The sequence below is a fragment of the Anguilla rostrata genome, chromosome 18 (genome assembly GCF_018555375.3).
Source record: "Anguilla rostrata isolate EN2019 chromosome 18, ASM1855537v3, whole genome shotgun sequence".
NCBI lineage: Eukaryota > Metazoa > Chordata > Actinopteri > Anguilliformes > Anguillidae > Anguilla > Anguilla rostrata.
This window is the reverse complement of record NC_057950.1, coordinates 14,034,131-14,056,492: the sequence shown is the minus strand read 5'-3', so window position 1 is coordinate 14,056,492 and position 22,362 is coordinate 14,034,131. Positions and strand designations below refer to the sequence as shown.

The following is a 22,362-nucleotide window of genomic DNA, read 5'->3' as shown; positions in this document are numbered from 1 at the left end:
CTCTATGCTCATTTTAGCCCCATGAAACCGTGCTACTAACCCCCTCATAATGAACTGCTTTGAGAATCATTCAGAAGGAATGGAAATTACCTTAGAGATACTGCTCATTAATTTGTTTTGTCATCCATTTATGCTTGTGTGTGTCAAGTGTAACGAAATGGACATGCTTGTGTTTGTCCAGTGTAATGAAATGGACATGCTTGTGTTTGTCCAGTGTAATGGAGTAGATATGCTTGTGCCTGTCAGGTGTTCTTACAGAGTGGATATGTATATATTTCCAGTGTTGTCCCTGAGTGCATGTGTAGATAAATCCAGGTGGGTGTGTTATTGCGGAGCATATGTGGTGTTAGGACAGTGCACTGTTGGATTGGTACACTGTCCTCTCCAGCCTCTGCAAGTCTTATCATTTCAGCTCAGCTCATGTTGCACATTTAGACACAGGGGCGACATAGCTCAGGAGGTAAGAGCGGTTGTCTGGCAGTCAGAGGGTTGCCGGTTCGATCCCCCATCCTAGGCGTGTCGAAGTGTCCCTGAGCAAGACACCTAACCCCTAATTGCTCCCAGTGAGTTGATTGGTACCTTGCATGGCAGCCTTTCACTGTTGGTGTGTGAGTGTGTGTGTGAATGGGTGAATGAGAGGCATCAATTGTAAAGTGCTTTGGATAGAAGTGCTATATAAGTAATATATATATAAATGCAGTCCATTTACACACATGGAGGGAATCATCTGTGAGTTCCCTCCGCTGCGTCTCCCTCATTGAATAGAGGTTTAGCGAGTCTCCTCCCCTTGTCTCTGATTGGCAGTAATAAGCCAAACCCCAACCAGATCAGTAATGGGAAGATGGCCACCATGAACGGAGCTGCAGGGGCAGGCGGATACCAGATGGCGGGAACTGGGCGAGCCTGTGAGAGCTGCTTCTGTGAGTAGCGCTGGTTCTCTCTCACCGCGGATTCACAGACACAGAGATTCAGCAGGAGTCACTGCTACACTGCGTTACCCAGGGTTACTGCCACTCTGACCCAGGGAGTGACTGCTAAACTGAGTTACCCAGGGTTACTGCCACACTGACTCTGCTACACTGAGTTACCCAGGGTTACTGCCACACTGACTCTGCTACACTGAGTTACCCAGGGTTACTGCCACACTGACTCTGCTACACTGAGTTACCCAGGGTTACTGCCACACTGACTCTGCTACACTGAGTTACCCAGGGTTACTGCCACACTGACTCTGCTACACTGAGTTACCCAGGGTTACTGCCACACTGACTCTGCTACACTGAGTTACCCAGGGTTACTGCCACACTGACTCTGCTAAACTGAGTTACCCAGGGTTACTGCCACACTGACTCTGCTACACTGAGTTACCCAGGGTTACTGCCACACTGACTCTGCTACACTGAGTTACCCAGGGTTACTGCCACACTGACTCTGCTACACTGAGTTACTCAGGGTTACTGCCACACTGACTCTGCTACACTGAGTTACCCAGGGTTACTGCCACTCTGACCGAGATATTACCACTATGACCATTTATCTTGTGATTTATCAAGCATGATTTAGCCCGCAGATTAATTCGCCCTGCTGTGGCAGGAACCAAACTTTTTATCAGAGAGCCAAGCTTGTCTGCTGGTTTTATAAGGCCTTCTATCAGGCCTTGCTGAAGATGTAGTGCGACTATAAGACACACAGTCTCATAACATAACCTATGCCACAAATCTGATCAATACTGTGATTTATAAGCGTACACATACAACACTTTTTCAGTTTATTATCACTGTCGTAAGTGTGTCTTACAATTTACAACTGGAGTGTCAGTTTTTGCACCTACATGACCCTCTGCTGATTTCCCCCCCCTGCAGCTATGCAGTCTGCTCAGTGGTACTCCTGGGGCCCCCCCAACATGCAGTGCCGTCTGTGTGTGTCCTGCTGGCTGTACTGGAAGAAGTACGGGGGCCTGAAAATGCCCAGCCGAGCTGAGGGGGAGGAGAAGATGCCCGCAAGCCCTGCCCCCAATGTAAGCCCTGCCTCCTATTACAACACACATCAGTGCTAGCCCTGCCCCCAATGTAAGCCCCGCCTCCTATTACAACACACATCAGTGCTAGCCCTGCCCCCAATTTAAGCCCCGCCTCCTATTACAACACACTTCAGTGCTAGCCCTGCACCCAGTGTAAGCTCCGCCTCCTTTTACAGCTCACATCAGTTATGTCATCATCACTGCTGTGATTTTAACTTAAAGTCCGGAGTGTTTTTGTTATTGTTGGACAAAAAAAAAAGGAACAGGTTATTTGCAGAATTTGTATGGTCTGTCTCTTTTAAATTGATGTTTGGTAGTCTTTGCATCACTGTGCAAAAAAGATGCTTTCTGCTACAAAATTGTTAGTTCATGTTCAGAACACTTGTTACCATTTGCCCTCTCTCCTACCGGCACCGACCTGTCGGCTGCGTTCTGTGTGTGTCTTCATTCTTTGCCTGGAAATACACGCATGGCTGCTTTTAAAGAGGCTATATTTACATAACTGAAATTGAAAAATGCTATAAATGTTGTAAAAACAAATTTGTCACCACGGTTCTGGAAATGTAACCGTATGGATTCTCATAGCCGTGTTATATGGTGATGGTGACAGCCCCACTGGTGGCGTTGTATATATCTGTATTAGAGAAGCTGGACTGAATTAGAAGGTAATACTGCACGGGATTATGACTGATACCTTTCCTCTCTGCCCTTTTGCTCACCCTCACTTTATCTTTTGCTCCCTCTCTCTCCCTCTCATTCCCACTTTTCTCGCTCTCCCCTTTCTTTCCTTCCCTCCTATTTCTCCCCCTTTTCTACTGCTGCCCTTCCTCTCATTGTCCCTTTCTCTCTTTCCCTCACTCATTTCTTCCTCCTCTTTCTGTCTCCTTTACCTCATCTCATTTACTCCCATCCCATGTCTTATCCTCTCTCTCTCTCTCTCTCTCTCTCTCTCTCTCTCTCTGTCCATCCGTGCCCCCCTCCCCTCAGGAGCCTCGTTCGCGGGGCCACGGCCCCCGGCAGGGCTCCCACATGGTCCCCATGCGGAACAGCGGCAGCCCCAAGTCCTCCATGAAGACCAAGCAGGCCTTCCTGCTGCAGGCCACGCGCCTCACCAAGCTGGCCCGTCACATGTGCCGTGACCTCATCAGGCTGCGCCAGGCGGCGCGCCGCCCCTTTGTGCCCATTAACTGTGGCGCCGTAAAGGCGGAGTGTAAGAGCTCTTTAAATTCCTAACTCTCACCCCCCCTCCCCCTCCCTCACCCCCACCCCCATCGCTCGCTGCCATTCCCCCCCCTCCTCCCCCTTACCGTCTCTTTTATTTTCCTCATCGTTATTATATTATTTTGTTTTTTTTGTATTTTTCGTTCCCAATAAAGAATACCTGCACCCCTCATTTTTTGTGTTGCATCATTGATGTTCTTTTTGTTTTGATTTCTGTTTTTTTTTCTTGCCAAAAAAAAAAGACCCCTTTTAAGTACTTTTTTATTTATTTTTAACTCTGCTAAACTTGTTTTTGGTGCGAAACTGAAGTCTGGCACACTAACTAAAGGATTTGCGCACAAACACGCACCCAAAAACCATTCCACTCCCCTCTCACTGTCCCTCTCACCTTTACATGTGCTCTTGAGACCATATCAGGATTGTACAAATGTACAAAAGAGAATGAGTTATATATTTGAGTGTTATATAGTTATATTTTTACCTGAAGATAGCTATATTTTGCAATTTTCTGCAGATATTGGTGTGCACTACTATCTGAATGAAGGGTCTTGCTTTACACCAGCTACCTTTATAATGCATACTCAACATCTGTAAGCATTATATGAGGGCAACAAAGTATATGCTTTAACTTTTTGATTTTGTACATAACGATTGGCAAAATTTAAACGGTGCACAATATGGTCACTAAAAGACGTGCTACCTCAAATTAACCCAGTGGGATGGTATTCGTAAAAGCAATCAGTTTTCTGTCTGACCGCATGGCTTAAGTCATTTTTGAAGTTTTCCTTTATCTTTATGATATGGTCATTAAACGTTGTAATATGCAAAAATGTATTAATATAGCTTTCGTGCATTGCTATTTAGTAGTTATAAATGCGAGGTATGCATTATGAAGATGCAGTTCATTTGAATGATGAATATATTTTGCATCTGTGGGAAAGCTTTCTTCTGGTGCATTAGTAATGCACTGTTATTTCTTTTTTGTGGAGGCAGGTTACTCCCCCTGACTGAACTAACATATGAATATAGTGTGCTCATTCCTGCTGTTTTTTTTGGAACATTTCATTACAACTTTTTCCACAGAAGTTTTGTTGCTGATATTATTCCCATTCATCACATTATTTAAATAACAGCCATTTTAAAGCCACCTTTAGTGGCTGTTTGAGGAAAACATTATCTTGGAGAATGTGTTTAGTTTCCTGTAAAGAAAAAAGCCTGTGAAAGTTGAAACCTTTTCCTCAGGATTAATTTTCAAATGCAACATTTTGTACGTTTATTTCAGGCTCCAGTTGTACGTGTGAAATGGTATTTGTTTGTCCCCTTAAGGGCTCGATGGTGTTGATATTTATATAAGCTTAACTCTGGCTGTTGGTTAAACAGCTGTGGGGATTTTGTTATTTTGGAAGGATATGTTATTTCTCCATAAACAGTTCTTTTCTCTTCACGTGATGGGCCAGGCAGAAGTGTGGAAAAATCTATCTGTTTGTAACTGTTGTGGTGTTCGTCTTATCTCCTGCAAAGTCGTGTTGGCCGGTTCTTGTGGGAATTTGGGAGAATGGATTTTCGGATTTGTTGCTAGATCTGAAAGCAAAGGAAAAGTTAGAAGTTGTTCCAACCCCTAAGTCGAGGTGGGCTGACTGTCTTGAGCTGAGCAGTACGATGATTCTCAGTGGACAGAATGTGCTTGACTGTCCCAAGCAGTGTCCTGAAGGCCTCTGTTATTGTTCAGATAAGGGTGTTTAGTTCTCCAGGAGGATGGCGTGCTCTGTGGATTTGGGGGCTCAGTTTCTGTAGCTCAGCACACTGAGAAGGGGTTCCTTATCATTCAATAAGGGATGTCATCTCTGACCTCTTACCCTTTAAAACTTAAAATTCATAAGCTGCTATACCATATATGCAGTCTCACTGTAGAGGCCAGGAGGAGGCATTTAACACTGGGAACTCATTTCCAAATCTCGTTCAATTCTGTGACGTGTATGCATTTTGATGTCAGCCATACGAACTCAATCACTCCTGCTGTTTCCAGCTCTTTTTTTTTCATTTTTTTTTTCAGAGAGGTCTGTGCCTTGGCGATGCTGTTCCCTCCCTCTCCTTGAGTCAGATTCCAATTCAATCCAATCTCCATCAGACAGGAGAATGGAAAGTGCCTGATCTCACTCTAATTGAACGAGGAGGCACCCAGTTGACTATTCTGGCTCCACCCCTGCTGTTTATACAGGGTGTGGCTCCCAGGCCTGGTAGGGTTTCCAGGATATTAAGGATTTTGCAGTGGGTGGGGTGACACTGGGAAGAACTTTTGGTCTTGTCTGGCAGGCTTGAGAAGGAATGCTCCAACAGCATGAGCATAAATCTGACTCTTCCCCCAGGTTTGTCTCGCTGTTGAAAAGCTCCTTAATTTAATTTTGAAACTTTTGACTGGCTGAATTGTTTTTTTAAAAGGTCGTGCTTTCAGCAGTGTACTGAGGATCTGTTAGTCTGGCAAAGAATGCCCTGGTGAAAGAACTTTTTTTTTTAAAAGAGAGATAATGATCCACTTGGAGACCTTTGAAGTTAAATGGCTTTCAGTGCCTTGCAAACCGGACTGGTTGTGCCTGCGTGGGTGGAGAGTGAGTGCAAAGCACCCCAATCCAGGTGAACCCTAAGAAACCAAGTGATTGTTATCATTTAATCCTTTTTAGTTGGCATGGCAGGCAAACAGTGCAAACAGCTTGTTTGCTCCTGACCCACAGTGCTCCCCTTACAGAAAACCGCTTGATTGCTTAATAGTGCTGCCCTTACAGAAATGGAATATGCCAAAATGTATTGAAATAAAATATTTTACCAAGATTGTGGCAATTGGAAGGGGGTTTACAGAAGTGGGGCCCAAAGGTAAACAGTCTCTGTTTACTGACAGGGAGTCAGCAGGGTTTGATACAAAGACTCAGTGCTCAGCAAAACATCCCACTGGACCATCGTTAAGTAAAGCTTAGTTTGTCCATAATGCAGTGTCATCATGTTTTGTATTGAAAGAAAGCCAATGTCATGGGTGACGATTTGTTGTCTGGTGGGTGGGGTGCTGACAAAAGATCTTGATACCTATGGGTCAGCGCCCAGCCAGATACAAAGTTTAACCTGGTGAGGTATGCTTGCAGAGATAGCACAAGCAGGATCATTAATGTACTGTTCTGTTATCGTTGTGTCTTCATTTGATGACTTGGTTTTTTGCTTTGATCTTTGAATATGTAAGGGGAAAGGTGCAATGGCAATACAACCTCCTACGCAGATGCGTACAGCCATCTCACTACACACACTCTTGCATCTGCTTAGTATCGTCACTACGCATACTGTAAAATAAGCTGCATTCACTTTAACCTGGCATTCCTTTATGACTCTTACCGCTGCACACCTAGCAGTTTCAGGGTCCTAACGTAAGCATAGAACTCAGGATATCTGTACCCTGTAGTCACTCGCTTATACACTAGTGCCATAGCAAGATACACTACTGTATCTATGCAGGCTACTCAGGCCTGAGGCATATAGGCATCTACTACCGACAACAGATAGCGATCCATATAGTGAAACACTTCTGGCGGATCACTTGCAGTCTCCCTCTATGCACAACTGTCAGCGCAGAGTAAAGGTTATAACATTATTTTTGCAATCAAATAACTGAGATAATGTTAAATGAATCCCGTTCTGGTAGCCCTGGGTATGACTACACGCGTTCCTTCGCCACTCAGATACTTCTGCTGTTTGGTGTATCTGATGGGTTTCTTACAGTTGGTGACCCGGCGTGATAAGTTTTGGTTTCTTGATGTTGGCGACCTCAACACACCATTTGGTGTATCTGAGGGGTTTCTTACATAATGTACCAATGCTTCAAAAGACATGGGGAAATATTCAAATTATTACCACTTTCAATTACTAAAATATATTTGATAAATAGTTCATTTCTGTAAAATATAACGTATTTTCCCAAAGGTCCTTTAAAAAATAAAAAGTACGGCAATATGTTCAATTTGCGTAATCGTATTGTATTGGGAGCCCTGATTGGTGATCTGTACAGTTGAAGGGGGACCAGCCTGATAAGTGCATATTACAGGATTGATTTTTAAATAATTGTACAGATTATGGATGCATTTAGTGCCATGTGGCATCATTTTGTCTTCTCATTAGGCCAGTAATTCATCCCAAGCTGGAAACATCAGTTGTGAAATGATGAGGGAAATGATGATGACCATTAGCTACTTTTCCATTACAACATCAGTAATATTTGCTTGCTAATGGAAATGTAGCCATTTAGAAGTGCTCCAGTAAACACCTTTCTGTGTGTGTTACCTTTCATGAAGAACAAGCCAGTGTTTTCATTTACAACCACTTCCATTGACACTCTAGGTCAGGTGAAATTCAACAAAGGCTTTGTTGCCTGGGAAGCAGATGTTCTTAATGTTTCATATCCATTTAATAGCTCCATTTTTAAAATAAATAACCTAGCATTTCCTTACTTTCTATTTTATTTGTTCTATTACATTCATGTGTTGTCCATTTTGTGTCCTTTTCTCATGCTGTAACCTTGTACCCTCACTCATTCCTGGAGTGTTTGTGTGTGTTTTATTCCATGTCACAAAGCCTACTCATAGGAATTTGTTTGACTGTGATCATCATGTGAGTGGTAGTTTTTTTTATCTCTTCAAAAATAAATGACAGAAAAGAAATATAAATAAAACCGTAGCTGAAAGTATTTTCCGAGTCCTTGTAATTTCATGGAGCACTTGGCCATCTGTGATACCTGTTGCTGATTGGCTGGAGGTGGAGTACAGATCTCTGCCAAACATGCATAAACATGCCTTTCACGGTGTACTCTCCAAACCACAGATTGGCTTTAACCCTTCCCATAATGCATCTCTCCACACTGTGTTTAAGCATGAATGTTTCATCCATGTGCAATGTTCATGATATCTTATTTATTTCTAAGTGATACGCATGTTGAAGTGGACCTCATCCCAGTACTGGGTCTTTCATTCAAACTAATCAAAATAAGTCGTTAAATCGTTTGGAATTCAAAATTCAGCATTGAAAATTTAAGAAAGAAAAAGAAACTTATTTCTCACTGTTATTTCAAGTGCTTGGTTTAAGTCTTTGATTGGCTAGAGCCCACACACTTTATTCACAAGCCCTAAAGGAAACTACAAAAAAACAGCACTCCAGGACTGGAGTTTGAGATGCCTGCATTGGACAAGTGTTTCTTTTGAGAATGTGCCCTTAATATTTCACTTAATTTGCAGAAATCTTATAGATGGTAGAGCAAATATAATGAAATATAAAAAATAAAGGCCTTTGGTTTTTGGTACATCTTAGTTAAATGAAAATATATCTAAGCCGTGTTTTGTCTGCTTGATTTTTTTTTGTGGGGTCATTCTGACTGCCTTTAAAAAGTTCCGTTTATACAGATGTCAGCCTGCTTTGAGAACTTATTGTGACTTCGGGGCTCTGCATATCTGTGATGTGTCATGGAGTCTCTGAGTTGGTTTGGATTATTCAATCTTATTTGTAGAGCCTTTTTCACAGAGACACTGTCACAGACATAACAAAATATCTGTTGCCAGATCTTTTGTTTCTTCCTGCTTTCTAGTCCTTCCACCCACCATAGTGCACCACATTTAACAGCCCATCCGGAGTCACATTCTTGCAAAGACTAAGCATTATCAATCAAAACTTACACCATACATCTCAACTAAAGCTCCCATTTTCAAAAATTATTTACTTCTGAGAGGTCCTGGATTTTTAATTCTTTAGGTCTGGAATATCTTTAGTTTTTGGAATGGTGACAAAACGTGGCCCCAGTTTAGTGAAGTATTGCAAAACGAGGATACTCTGTCACGTTTCTCAAGAGTTTCTCAAGAGTTTCTCATGACTTTGATATTCTGAAAGCAAACCCGCCCCTGTTCATAACCTGAAAAAACATTCTCACTCTGATTCTTAAGCTGACTCACGAAGCTGTGTCCCTCTGGGTGACACTGCTTTGAGTGTCGCATTCACAGGGGAGGCAGAAGCGACATCATTGGCTGGGACTCGAGCGCAGCCTGGTGTTTTCTTGGTTTAGCCTCGGAGGGTGATGAGAGTGCGTGTCCTGGAGCGCCCCTCTCTTGTGTAATACGTTGTGGTGATCAGGGCGATCAGCGTGCGGATGTGCTGCTGCTGGTGGAGTAGAGCCACAGTCGCCAGCCTGAAGAGAGAAGGTCGTGAGGTCGATATCTTTACTTTCTGATTCTGAAAGTTCTGTTCAGTGCCCACCCCCCCCTCCCCCCAACCCCCTGTGACCCCGTTCCTTCCAGCCCCCCTCCCCCCCCCACCCCCGCCCTCTCTATGATATCGATCTCCAATGGGCAAATGTTTCATTGGACCATTCATCCCATTATTCTGCTCAATATCTCCTATATGTGGGCGTGTGTGTGTGTGTAAGTGTGCGTGTGTAGTTTGTGTGTGCTGGTTGTCAGTCACAGAAACGGGCCTGTTAGAAGACACTTGCTCTTGTCGGGTGCCTTCGTATCCTTCGTTGCTTAGAACCGTGCATCTGCCCCAAAGATCGTTCTGTCAGCACGCGCTGATCAGCGCTCCTAGGATCCCTGTCTGGACGGATAAGAAGCGCTGTTTCACAGCTCCCTCTCTTTGACACTTTGTAACCCAAGGACAGGCTGACATTACAGGGTTCCATGAGGAACTAATTAGAGCCGGAACCTCTCTGCCCTCGTCAGCTGCTGTGCCCTCTGAACAGCACCGATGCTCAGTGCCGCTTCTCCTTGTGTGTGGACGTCTCTGTGCCTGCTGGTGTTCTTATCGGGCTCCTGGGTTTCTTTGATGCGCAGACTTGAGCAGAGTCCCAGACGGAGCGGGTCGGCCTGCTCGCTTCAGAGCCACACAGCGGAGCACCCTCTCCAGCATCCTGCAGTACCTGGGTGAGACGCGCACGCACGCACACACACACACACACACCTAGACTCTCCCACAAATTAACATACACATAAATACACATGGACACGTATGGACAACCATTGTACTCCCATGCTTGCGTACGCATATGCGTACTTACAAGTATAAGTATGTATGCATGCATTACATTAATGATTTTAGCAGACAGTGTTGTTTGGCCTAACATGCATGCCTGTATGTATCCCAATAATTATTTTTACCTGAAGGGAGTATAGTGTTTGTTCAGAATTTGAACTTAGTAGGGGTACAATGCAGCACTGTGTTGGCTGATTTGAAGATGGTTCATTGGTCTGTGTTTCCTGTTTTTTAGCTGAGGGTTCTGTTTCCTAATGTTTGGCTGGCATGTACGGTCTATTTGTTCCAGAGTCTCGTCCAGTGCCCCATACTCCCCGCCCCCCCCGGACCCCTGGCCTGCAGGTCCAGCCCCCCAAGACCCTGATCTCTTCACTGCCCAGCCACGGGCCTCTAGGAATGCTGGGAAAGCGTAGCTACCAACACCATAGCAGGATGGACACAGAGAGGCGAGCAGCTGCAGCCAGCCAAGGTGATTTACCACACACACACACACACACACACACACACACACACACACACACACACATCACACACACACACACACACACACACACACACACACACACACACACACACACACACACACACACACACACACACACACACACACACACACACACACACACACACACACACACAACCTTTACATCCGTACATGTGCGTTCATATGCGCAGACACACAAGCATGCGTGCAGTCACATGCACATTCATGTGTGCACATGCACACACAGACACACACACATTCTTCATTCTTTTCTTCTGCATCTTCAACTGGCAGAAAATACAGAGGAAGAGTCTCACCAAGCATCTAACACACACACACACACTCACACACACACACACACACACACACACACACACACACACACACACACACACACACACACACACACACACACACACACACACACACACTCATTTTCACAGTATTTCGAGCTGCTTCACAGTCTGCAGAATCGCAGCTCAATCTGCAGCCCCTCAGAGAGAAGGCACGGGTGTCAACGCAGTCTTCCTTATTCCGTTTTAAGGGCGCGCTGTTGCTGGGCTGTTACAGCAGCACGCCGACTTTATATCGGCTCACTCTCCCGTCCCGGATTCTCTCTCCTCTCCACCATCTGCCATCCCCCCCCCCCCCTTCCACAGCTGTGTGCAGGATCTGCTGATTGATCTGTCTTCAGAAGTCAGCTTGCGCTGGTCTGATCCAGGTGTCATGTGTCTCTGGTGCAGACTTTTCGGTGTGTAGAAGTTCCAGGAACAGAAAATATCCTCAGTCAGAGTTAACAAGGCAAAGAGCAGGTTGTACACATAGCCATTGCTACGTGTCTTTGCTCTGTCGCTGGTCTTTTGAGTAGTTTTGCAGTGAGATGTATTTGCATATTTCTCATTTTTTCATCTGCATGTTTATCATAAATAGTAGTTGCTAAATGGCATCATTTCACAACCCGGCTTTGCTGACTGGAGCAACTGAAGAACACCCGTCCCCTGCCTAAGACCCAAATCTAGCTATTACTCTACACTTAGCTCAGATAGTTAATCACTTTACAGTAAAAGGTCAAATTCCAGTCTTGCAGTGTCTGCAGTTTTTTAAAAAGTTTTTTTGTTTTATAGTTCGGTTCAGACTCTAGCCAATCAATGACTGAAATGAGTTGCTTACTGTAAACGCTTAAAACCGGAAAACACTGCGATGACTTCCTCTTCACACAGGAAGCACTATGCTGGTCCTGAAATCGTTGAGGTCTTTTGTGTCTTACAGCGACTACAACTGTGACCAGAACCTTTTCTGGAAATATTAAAAATGTAACTAAATATTAAAAGCAGAAAACATTGCAACATTTCACAATATATTGACTATTATTATTTACTATTTCAGATTGTGATAAGTGCTTGTATTGCTCTGAAATATATTTATTGTTTCAATATTCAGAAGTCCATGTAGTTGAAATATATTGGTGTTTTCTTTTATCTTAATGGGTGGCACTGGTCATTGTTCGCGGGGTGGGGGCATCCCTTTCACCCCTGCCTGGTCATGAGACTCGGCTCACAGTCCCCCGTGATCAGCCTCAGGCTAATGTCAGTGGAGTGATGAAGGTCGGCCGCTGGATGGTTTTACGCCCTCGCCTCCTGGGCTGGGAGGCGTAATTGGCGGGGGAGGGGCTGAGTAACGGGCCGGGCCCGACGCGGGGGGCGGGACGCTCCTGCCGCCTTCCCGACTCGGAAAAGGTCCTGTAGCGCTCAGCCCCGACACTTCCGTCCACCCGCCCCCAACCTAAATGTCCACCTTTTATCCAACGCCTGTCAGAACCGGGACCAATTAGTTTCCAGTTCTTGCATGAGCTTATGTGAATGTGACGTGTGGAGTTCACACACTGGTGACAGTTTTAAGGGTTCCTATGCCTGGGAAATTGTTAAGCAGCAACAGGCAAAGTGCTTCAGCATTTCCTGAGGGTTTTTTTTTTCTACCTCTTTGATTTATTAGCGTCAGTAGACTGGCTCCACCCATTGATTGAGCTTCTTGCAGATGTGGTATGGACTGACCAATCAGAGCCAGCTCAAGCCCAGTTCACACATATTGGCTGCTCAGAGTTTCAAGCATGCCATGCGTTTTGCATGGAAGCTAGGTTTTTATATTTCTTCTTCAGTCGCAGGTTTCTCCAGCAGACGCACAGCATCTCACAATTCCCTTTGGACACGCTCGGGCTTGTCCACTGTATTGATTTTCCACACTCAAGATGCACTTCCTTATTTCACTCTGTCTTTCTTTTTTTATAGATAATTCCAGTCACGGTGTGGGACCTGTCTTGGTAAGTTTCTCATGTTTACATCAGTCCCCACACAGTTATTATTCAAAATGTAGTAGGCCCATACTGAACGTGATGCAGGTTTTATGTAACCTTAAACAGAACACCATATAACAAAGTAATTGTCATCTAGAAATCCCACAGTCCTCACAAAGAAGTGTTGTTTGTTCAGGGCCAAACAGCCGGCAGAGTTTATTGGCGTGCGCATGACTCAAATCAGAGTCCTTGTGCTGAGATGACTAGCTCAGTAAATAGAAATGGATTCTGAGCTAAGTCGGCCTGTTGTCATGGTGAAGGAGGAAGTGGTGGGAGGGTCCTGATCCCATGTCATTTTTTCCACCTCTTTGGCTCCCTGCCTGTGAGTGTCTCTGGTAACACGCCCCCTTTAGGGGTCGGCCAAAGGGAACCATGATCCAAGGATGTAATGGCAACCCTCAGTTGTTCTTCTAAATGCCAGAGGGGCAACTAACACACCCAGGAGGAAAGTGACCAATGAGAAAAATGGGAGGAGTGGAGTTATCTCTCACCTTCTATTGGCCGTTTACCTGCGTGAGACAAAAATGGGGCCTGACGCAGCATGGCTTGTGTGAGCATCTGTTAATTAAATAGAGGCTCTTCACTGGGAAAAGCAGAGCTGTTTTCCCTGTAACCAATTAATAATATACCACCTGTTACAAGCCCTTGCTCTCATCCTCAACTCTACCCCGCCTCTCTCTGTGATCCCACCTTTCTGCTACCCCATCTATACCCTCTCCGTGACCTCATCTGCACCCTCTCCTTGACCCCGCCCTCTGCAGCACAATGGGAGGAGTAGTGGCAGCACTCTACGGACTGCTGGAACAATGCTTCGCAAGAGACGCCCTAACTGGATCGATGCCCCTAATGACAGTTTCTTTCTCGTTTCCAGGGAGACCAGGTAGGCAAGACCAAGGTACTGCACCTTTCGCTTGGTTCGGGGGCTGTGTGTGTGTGTGTGTTTGTTTGTTTGTTTGTTTGTTTGTTTGTGTGTGTGTGTGTGTGTGTGTGTGTGAGCGCGTGCATATTTATGTGTGTGTGGGTATGAGTGGCATCACATGTTTGGCTAGTTGGCACCTGTGTTGCATTGCATTATATTTTGCAGATTCTTTTCTAGAGCAGCTTTCACAACCTGTACATCTCTGAACACAGTAACCACCAGATTGCTGCATACTTAACCCATTACACACAGAAAGATGACACCAGAGAAGTTGAAACATCACACAGCTTCTTACAAGCAACATGGCAATGCAGGTCAATTTACTTGAGAGCACACTACAGCTCACAACTTCGGAACAGCATATCACAGTGCATGTTCACAGAGGCATATCACTTGCTAAGAGGGTCAGAGAGAACCTTGTACTCTAGTACTGCGGCTTCCAGTTCCAGTTGCCTGCAATGGAAAATGAGCAAGCTCCTGCTCGCACTCACTCTCTCTCTCTCTTTCTCTCTCTCTCTCTCTCTCTCTCTCTCTCTCACACACACACACACACACACAAAATGCACACACACACACACACACACAAACATAAATACTATTATAGTGAGGGTGGATGTGATTGACAGCTGTAGTGATTATCTGTGTAAGCAGCATGGTGGATCTGATTAAGTGTTTTAGGCAAAGTGGGCGTTGCTTAACGAGGAGTGGCAGCTCTTAATGACTGGATCATTGTCAGATGAGGTGACACATTTCCTCGCAGCTCAGTAAGTGGGACACCCAGTCGTAATTAGAGAGGGTGTCGAGGGGCAGAGATGTTCAGGAGATGTTGCCTTGTTTGCCTAGGTGTTGTGGTGGAGGGCTCCACAGGTAACCTTTAGGTCACACTCCTGCACACACACACACACACACACACACCAACACACACATATACACACACACACACACACACACACACACAGTATATAAGTATAGTCTATTCTAACCCATATGAGCAGTCACAAGGGACTCTTTTTTTGATATTGTCTACTCAGTATTCCTGCCATCACCTTTACAACAGCATAACCCCTTATGCCAATAATTGCTGGTATAAAGTCTTATACAGTGCTCCCCAGTCTCTATGAATCAGCCAGCTTTTTTTTTTTTGGCCTTCTCAGATTAACTTTCAAGATAATGCAGTTCCCTGTTACTCTGTCACGGACTGTGTGTGTGTGTTTGGTTTTTAAACAACACTTTGATCGCACAGAAGTGCATTTCCTCTGGAGGACGGAACTCATATTAGATGTGATTGGCAGGTCAGTGAAGCCGAGCACTTGAGAAGGTTGTGTCTGTATCTAGAGGACCCCTTTTGCAGGAGGAATCTGCCAGGAAAGCGCGCGTCATTAGGACCGTGGGTCCCTTCGGCCTGCGGCGCAGCCTGTTACCCACACGGACACAATTAGCCTGCTAAACTGCTCTGCTCCATTAATTAGAGGCCACCTGAGGAATGATCTTGTGGGATGAAACGGCTCATGATTCTTAGGTGCAAAACATTTTTATGCAAAACAAGTCCTCATGCAGATTAAATTGACAGTCGTTTAATGATCAGTAAATACCCATGTGAAAATCAGCAATACTAATTTTGCCCATCTGGGTATCTCAAGATTATAAACTTTATTATTATTATTTTTTTTCATTTTTCAATTGGTTACATCCATGAGAATTCAAATTGCAAGCTAAAAAACAAACTTTATTTGAGCAGTAGAATAAGTGGTGCATGACTGCCTGCTGGCAGTGAACCAAGCTGATTAGCCGTGAGCTACACAGATGAGGGAGAATCAGAATTGGAAGTAGAGATATGTGGGCTAATCCGATGACGTTTGACCCCAGGACCCATGAGGGTTTTCTCTGGTTGTTCGGTTCTGCTCCATACTGTGTCCCAGTGCATTGTGGGACATCATGTAGAGGGGGCGACTGTGTGTTGGCATCCCCCTGTGAATAACTGGCTGCTTGTTTCATTTCAGTGCCCCAGCCGTTAGACAGCTTCTTATGGTAAGTTGAGCATCAAACCGCCCTTCCAACTGGTACTGGCCTTCGCGCCCCTGCACACACCAAACCTCACACACACAGCTGCAGATGACTGCCCACACATGACTCTACACACCTCCCCCACTACAGGAGTGAGTTCAATTAGCATTAACATTGCCGTGTTTGTAATGATTCTGATGGGAGATGAAGTCCAGCACTGCTCGTTGTGGATGTCATTTTAGCTGGCTCTGGACTACATATCCCATCAGTCTCTCTTGAGAAAGGTTTTAGAGTGGTGTGTGTTACCTGTGGGGCCCATGTACCCCAGCACTTCCTAATGCTTCATAAGAGCAGGTTTACCAGTATGGGGCCTTTGACACCAAAGGACTGACTTGATGTGTGGAGGACCTGAGGGGTGGGGGGGAATCAGGAGGCCAGTGAGAGAGGGAGCGAAATCCACCAATATCCTCACAGCTTCACTGTGGGACCTTGGAGCACTCTGAGGAATTATGACCCAAGACCCAATCACCAGTTAAAAATCCTCATAAATGTGAGCTGATGGAGAACATGGCGTGGGAGAAAAATTCCTTTCCATTAGCGCGATGTCCGCATGAGGCACGACTCTCCCCCCCAGCCTCGGACTCTGGGCCAAATTTAGACCACCAGGCCTGATGAATGAGTGTTTAACTGCGACGAAACCCGAGACAAACGAGCATTCATCAGGACAGGGCTGGAGAGTGTTTTATAATAGCGATGCCCGGCGAACCATTACGCGATGATTAATGCCACGTGAGCCTTCCTGCGAATGGGAGACGCGCCCTCCTTTATTAATACATGTGTAATGGAAGCCCTGCGCGACAGTGGTCAATTTCTCTCTGCATTGTGACATCACAGCTGTTCCAAACGAACCCTTTGTCACAGGGGGAAGTTCATTGGGTGCCGCTGGACTGAGAAAGCTGTTGATGTATCCAAATGATCTCACAGGACAGTTAATTGAATTCCATTAACTCCCTCCAAGTAATTAACTACAGTTTGCAATGATCTGCAAGTTAGGAAAACCTGATCTAATTCTCATTAGTTATCTGTTACAATGAACCCTTGCACAGGTCTTCTGGGACAATTCTGATGTTCTATGTGAAATGTTGCAAATACAAAGAAACATCTGAAATAATGACTCAAAATTCTGGACTTCTTCTTATGGATATAAGATTCGTTTGGAGAGATCTTGTGTCAGAGAAAGGTCAAAGTTCACAAACAAGGTTAGGGATCCAATGCACGTGCTTTATTACTGTGAGGAACTCAATAGTGGTTCCTGTAATATTCATTGTCATCTGCTACTGGGACTTCAGAACAGGGGTTTTTTTTTGTGATGTATGTAAAAACAGAAGGCAGCCTCGCATAAAATGGACGACCAAAGTTTTACCAAATATGCAAATTCAATGAATGTGTTCTACACTTCTACAGCCATTCTTCCAGAAAACAGCTTTCTGGTTAATGTTCGAGCACATGCACATGTACACTCACACACATGCATTTACAAATATGTGAAGTAGCAGCAGCAGCAGCCAGACATGCAGACCAGGCGAGCTAAGTGCACCCATGCACACACACGTGCAAGCATGTGCCAGTATAAACGCCATGTAAAGTGTATGGACAAACCCGCACGCATTGATGCGCATTTTTGTGTGGTGTTCTCTCGGGAGGTATTTGGAAACCGGATGGTTTCCTCATTAGTCCAACTCATTGTTCTCGCTAACGAGGAGAGTGTCTGTGGATGGCTCCAACAGGCTCATACATCTTGCATGAACAGGAGATACATGCCTTTCCTCTGTTAGCCTGATGAATATGGCCTTGCCCACATGCAGTTACATTGATGTCATCAGATCATCAGAGGCAAATTGGAGTGATACTCGCAAGCTCTGGCTGAAACATGTGCTTATTTTAGGGATTTTCTCTGAAAATGTCTGATGAGCCATCAAAATGTGCTTTTAGAAGCAGTTTGTCTCCGCGACACTTTAAAACCATATATCACCTTGACTCAGATATTCTATTCCCTCTACGACTGCCCTCTTGAAAGCATAGTTGTGCTGTGGTTTTGTGTGTACACTCTGTGTGTGTGTGTGTGTGTGTGTGTGTACATGCGTACCTGTGTACCTGTGTGCGTGTGACCTCGCACGTGTGTGTGCATACGTGCGAGCGTGCGTGTGTACGTGCATGTGAGCGTGTGCATATGTGTTTGTCTGCTTCTGTTCTGCTGGTGCAGTGAAAGAACTCCCGGGAGGAGATTACACACTTTCTATAATGAGCCGCCTGAGGACACTGAAGCACAGTTATGCAAACTGAGAACACCGTGATACACTATTACAAAAATAATAATAATGTTAAATAATATTGCGCTGTTCATGTAGTGTGCTCAAAGCACTTTATTGGAAGAATAAAATGTGCCGTTGAACTGAGGTACATACGTCAGAGTTAAGAACTGGCCAGAGAACCAATCAGCATATGAACCAAAAGCGTAGGTGACATAGGTAATCACAGCTTCTTAAGCTTCTCAGATTCTCTTTGCTATTATCACTTGAGCAAAAAGATGAGCATGAAACAGAAATCAGAGTTGCACTTTCCTTTGATAATAAAAAGCTATAAGGAAACAACAAAGTTGGCCATCACTTTCATTGTTACAGGCATTTCTGAATTATGAATGCCTCCCCCCCATTTCCAAAGTGTTCATATCTCTGAGTTTCTGCTATGTACATACACACATACATATTAAAAACGATAGCAATCAGATAAACAGTATAGCACAATAATGTAAAGCCTGAAAATTATCTGCTGTCCTTGAAACTGTCCTACTTTTTCCAAGTGATAAAAATGTCCATACCCACAATGCCACTCTAATTAAACCTCGTAATAATAACACCATAACCACAGTCAAATAGCACAACAAATGTGCACTAATGTTAGAGACACTGGAAATTAGTTCCTTTTCTTCCCTATTTCTTTCCATAAAACAAAGACAAGCTTGCCTCAGCACTGGTGTGCAGGAGGCGTGTAGAATACTTGTCTTTGGAGTCTGAAGTTTCAAAGAGCAGACCCAGCAGTGAACACCCTCCTTCCTGCATATCGTCCCCAGGCCATTAGATGGTGTTAGCTTTAGCATGAGGCAGCTGTGGTAGGCTACTGTAAGAGGTCTTATCAGGAAAAGAGTTCATTTGTTTTTGCAAATGCTGCCCTCAACGCCTTCCATCAACTTCCCCTTCACTCGCTCCCGGCACTAAGTTAGCAGGCTGGATCAGAGCAGAAGCAGGAACCTGGACCGGGAACTTGTTCTGTGAAGTGAATTGTCATGAAGGTCAGGTCATGTGCTGATTCATTGATATGCAGCTGGTAGTTTGGGAAAAAGCCTGCCTCCCTGAAGTGTGTTTCCACTTCCTGCTATATAATGAAATCAATGCCTAAGAAGGACAATTTTTAAAGTTCATCATCATGTATTTAGAAGACATATCCAATGTGCCCAATATGTGTGCCCTGCTTGCAATTTGGCTCAAGCTGACTAGGTGATCTAGTGATTGCATATTTACCGTCTGTTCTAGGACTTCTTGTTGCCATGACACTTCTCTCTTCCAGCCTCCACAGTGGGATTGGTTGATGTCGTGTCTGGGGATGGGTGAATTGTGGGTAGCCCGTCTCTCACCGTCCTGTCTCTCCCACCCCCTGCAGGAGAGTCCGAAGATTTCTGTCCCGTTCCCAGCTGAGGAGAGCCTGTAGGCAGCCCTGCGAGCAGATCAGCGTGCGCCGCGCCCCGCAGGGGCCTCCCCCAGGACTGACCCAGGCCCCCCCGCACCCCAGCCTGAGGACCCGGGGCCCCATTGTCATTCAGGACTGAACTATTTCCACGTTTTCCCCTCATCAGCCCCAGTAAACCCGCTCTTTCCTCCCTCTGCACCCCCCACGTGACCCCACTACCACACTGACCAATTGGCCACCGCCTCCTGCCCCCAACCATACCTTCAGCAAACACCTCACTCAACAACATGTTGGTGATATTGGTCATGGGAGGAGAAACCCTCCTCACCGTCAGGCTCCCTCTAGTGGCAGACCTGTCAATACACCTCTTTAGCGGCAATAAGATGTACAGTGCCAGTTCTTTTTTCTTCTTTTGTTAGTACTGAACTCTTTTAGCAGAAATCAGTTTTTAATGGTCTGCTAAGGTATTGGAAACTGTACATGAGGTAATTTCTGCCCTTTCCTATCTCCTGTGAGCTTAAATTCTCTGTAAATAATTGTGCGCTTTTCTTTTTAAAAATCTGAGATCTTTTTTTTTTTTTGCCCTGGATGATTGGCATGGAAACTTGTTTATCCTTGTCACATCAATCACTTTACCGACAATCACTCATAACCAAGCATCTGTGATGATGCGTGAATCAAATTCACTCAACAGAGAATTTATACGGACCGTGGTTTTGACTGGGTGAGTAGTTTTCACTCACATACAACACGCCTGTTTCACTGAGGTTCTGTAAACAAACCTCCCGGACATTCTCTAAATGTGCCTGGCGCCCAGAGATTTTTTGCAAAATATTCACATACCGCACCATCAGAACGACCAGCTTTGAGGTGTCGCAAGCACCTGTTGTAGATCCGAACCGCATGAATAAATGAAAAAGTGAATTTTCCCTGCGTATTTATGTTGTGTTTTCCTGTCAGTCACCATGAAATATACAGAAATAAAAAGAAACTTCAATTGCTTACTTGTGTGTCCATTTGAATATTATTCCTGAAATACCATGTTTGTTGATTTCCTGGCACTAGTCTTCAATATAAATACATAGCGAAATTACTTCAGCTTCAATTTTTTCAATCAATAAATCACATTGTGGCAAATGGTTACTAAACTTTACATTCATGCAAGGCCTGAATGCCTTCAAGTCTCCTCTTCTTGTTTACAGGTGACTTTTTGTCCCAAACATTATAGAGCTCACTGTATATTCCCGACACAGACATATTTTTATTCTTGATTTTCCTCTGTACTTCACCATTTTTATATTTGTAATTAAGAAAATGGACTTGTGGTTAAAGTGCAGATTAGCAGCTTTTATGGCAGGGTATTTTACATACTTAGGTTTCACCATGTTGCAATGACAGCACCTTTTATGCATAGTCCCCCATTTCAGGGCATCGTAATGTTTGGGGGAAATAGCTTCACAATTGTTTATGATTAGTCAGCTGAGTTCATTTACTTCCTTAGTGCAGGTTTTCAGTATCTAGTCTTGATTCTAGGCTTTTGATTGCCTTTGGAGTCTGTTATAGGCAATTGCTAACATGAGAACCAGAGTTGTGCCAATGCAAGTCAAGGAACCCATTATGAGGTTGATCAATAAGAAATAAACAGCCTGATATATATGCTAAACCTTACGCTTACCATAATCAACTGTTTAGAACATCATTAAGAAGAAAGGGGGCGTTGGTGAGCTCAGTAATCAGAAAGGTCCTGGTAGGCTAAAGAACACCTCTGATGGCCAAAGAATCCTCATCATAATGAAAGGAAATCCCCAAACGCCTGTCTGACAGATCAGAAACACTCTTCAGGGCACGTGTGTCAGTGACTACTGTCTGCAGGAGGCTTCATGAACAAAGCTGCAGCACATAGCAAGGGCTTTTTTTTGTTGCAGATACACATCCTTTGATACCAGAAGGTCATAGTTGTTGTTTCACCACAGGCAGGGGAACTGTTTTTCTTTAGTTGCATTGAGTTCCTCCTGTACTTGTGGTGCAGTTTTATGGCAGTTTTAGTTGCTAGACAACACAAAATATTTGTGTACTGCCTCTTGATCTTCCTGGTCTTCTCCTGTTAACATTACTGCCCATCAGTTGGAGGCTTCTGACTGTGCACTGAACACTGCAGCTGGAAGTCTCAAGCTTTGCAAATTATTCACTGGGAATAACCTTCTTGCCACAATGTTTTCTTGGCCCTGCACATCTAAAACTCTTTTTTCTTTGCCATATGTCTTGCAACTTTAGTGCCTATTTAACTTGCACTGTGGACTAAAGGTATTAGGCTACCTGGGGTTAAAAAAAAAAAAAAAAACTTAATGTAGATAAGATTTCACTCAATTTAATTTCCCCTACACCTCCCACTCCTCTACCTCCCACTTTGCAAAATGATTGTATAGACTTCCAATAATTAATTAAATTGTAATTAAAGCCAAAAGAGGCTATTTTGAGCAAAGTTGTGCTTAAGATAACTTTTAAGTAGATGTCATCTTTCTGTGTTATAGTAGGTATAAATAGAAAAAACAAAGTTTTGTACCTTGGTTTGTTAT

At 44.4% G+C, this 22,362-nt stretch overlaps 1 protein-coding gene across 2 annotated transcripts in view; it reads left to right on the top strand.

The window, feature by feature from the left end:
• Nucleotides 1–20,790, top strand: part of LOC135245270 (metastasis-associated protein MTA3-like) — a 51,033-nt gene extending 30,243 nt beyond the window's left edge. The window contains exons 13-21 of one of the 2 annotated variants that reach the window (XM_064318218.1): nt 805–920; nt 1,863–2,017; nt 3,008–3,230; nt 10,087–10,176; nt 10,575–10,754; nt 13,055–13,086; nt 13,881–13,999; nt 16,039–16,066; nt 19,760–20,790. In XM_064318218.1, coding sequence (XP_064174288.1) covers nt 805–920; nt 1,863–2,017; nt 3,008–3,230; nt 10,087–10,176; nt 10,575–10,754; nt 13,055–13,086; nt 13,881–13,999; nt 16,039–16,066; nt 19,760–19,807 — 991 coding nt within the window. In that variant the 3' untranslated portion in view covers nt 19,808–20,790. The remainder of the gene's footprint in view (nt 1–804; nt 921–1,862; nt 2,018–3,007; nt 3,231–10,086; nt 10,177–10,574; nt 10,755–13,054; nt 13,087–13,880; nt 14,000–16,038; nt 16,067–19,759) is intronic. The other variant, XM_064318219.1, reaches the window with a different exon arrangement.
• The last annotated feature ends 1,572 nt before the right edge of the window (nt 20,791–22,362 follow it).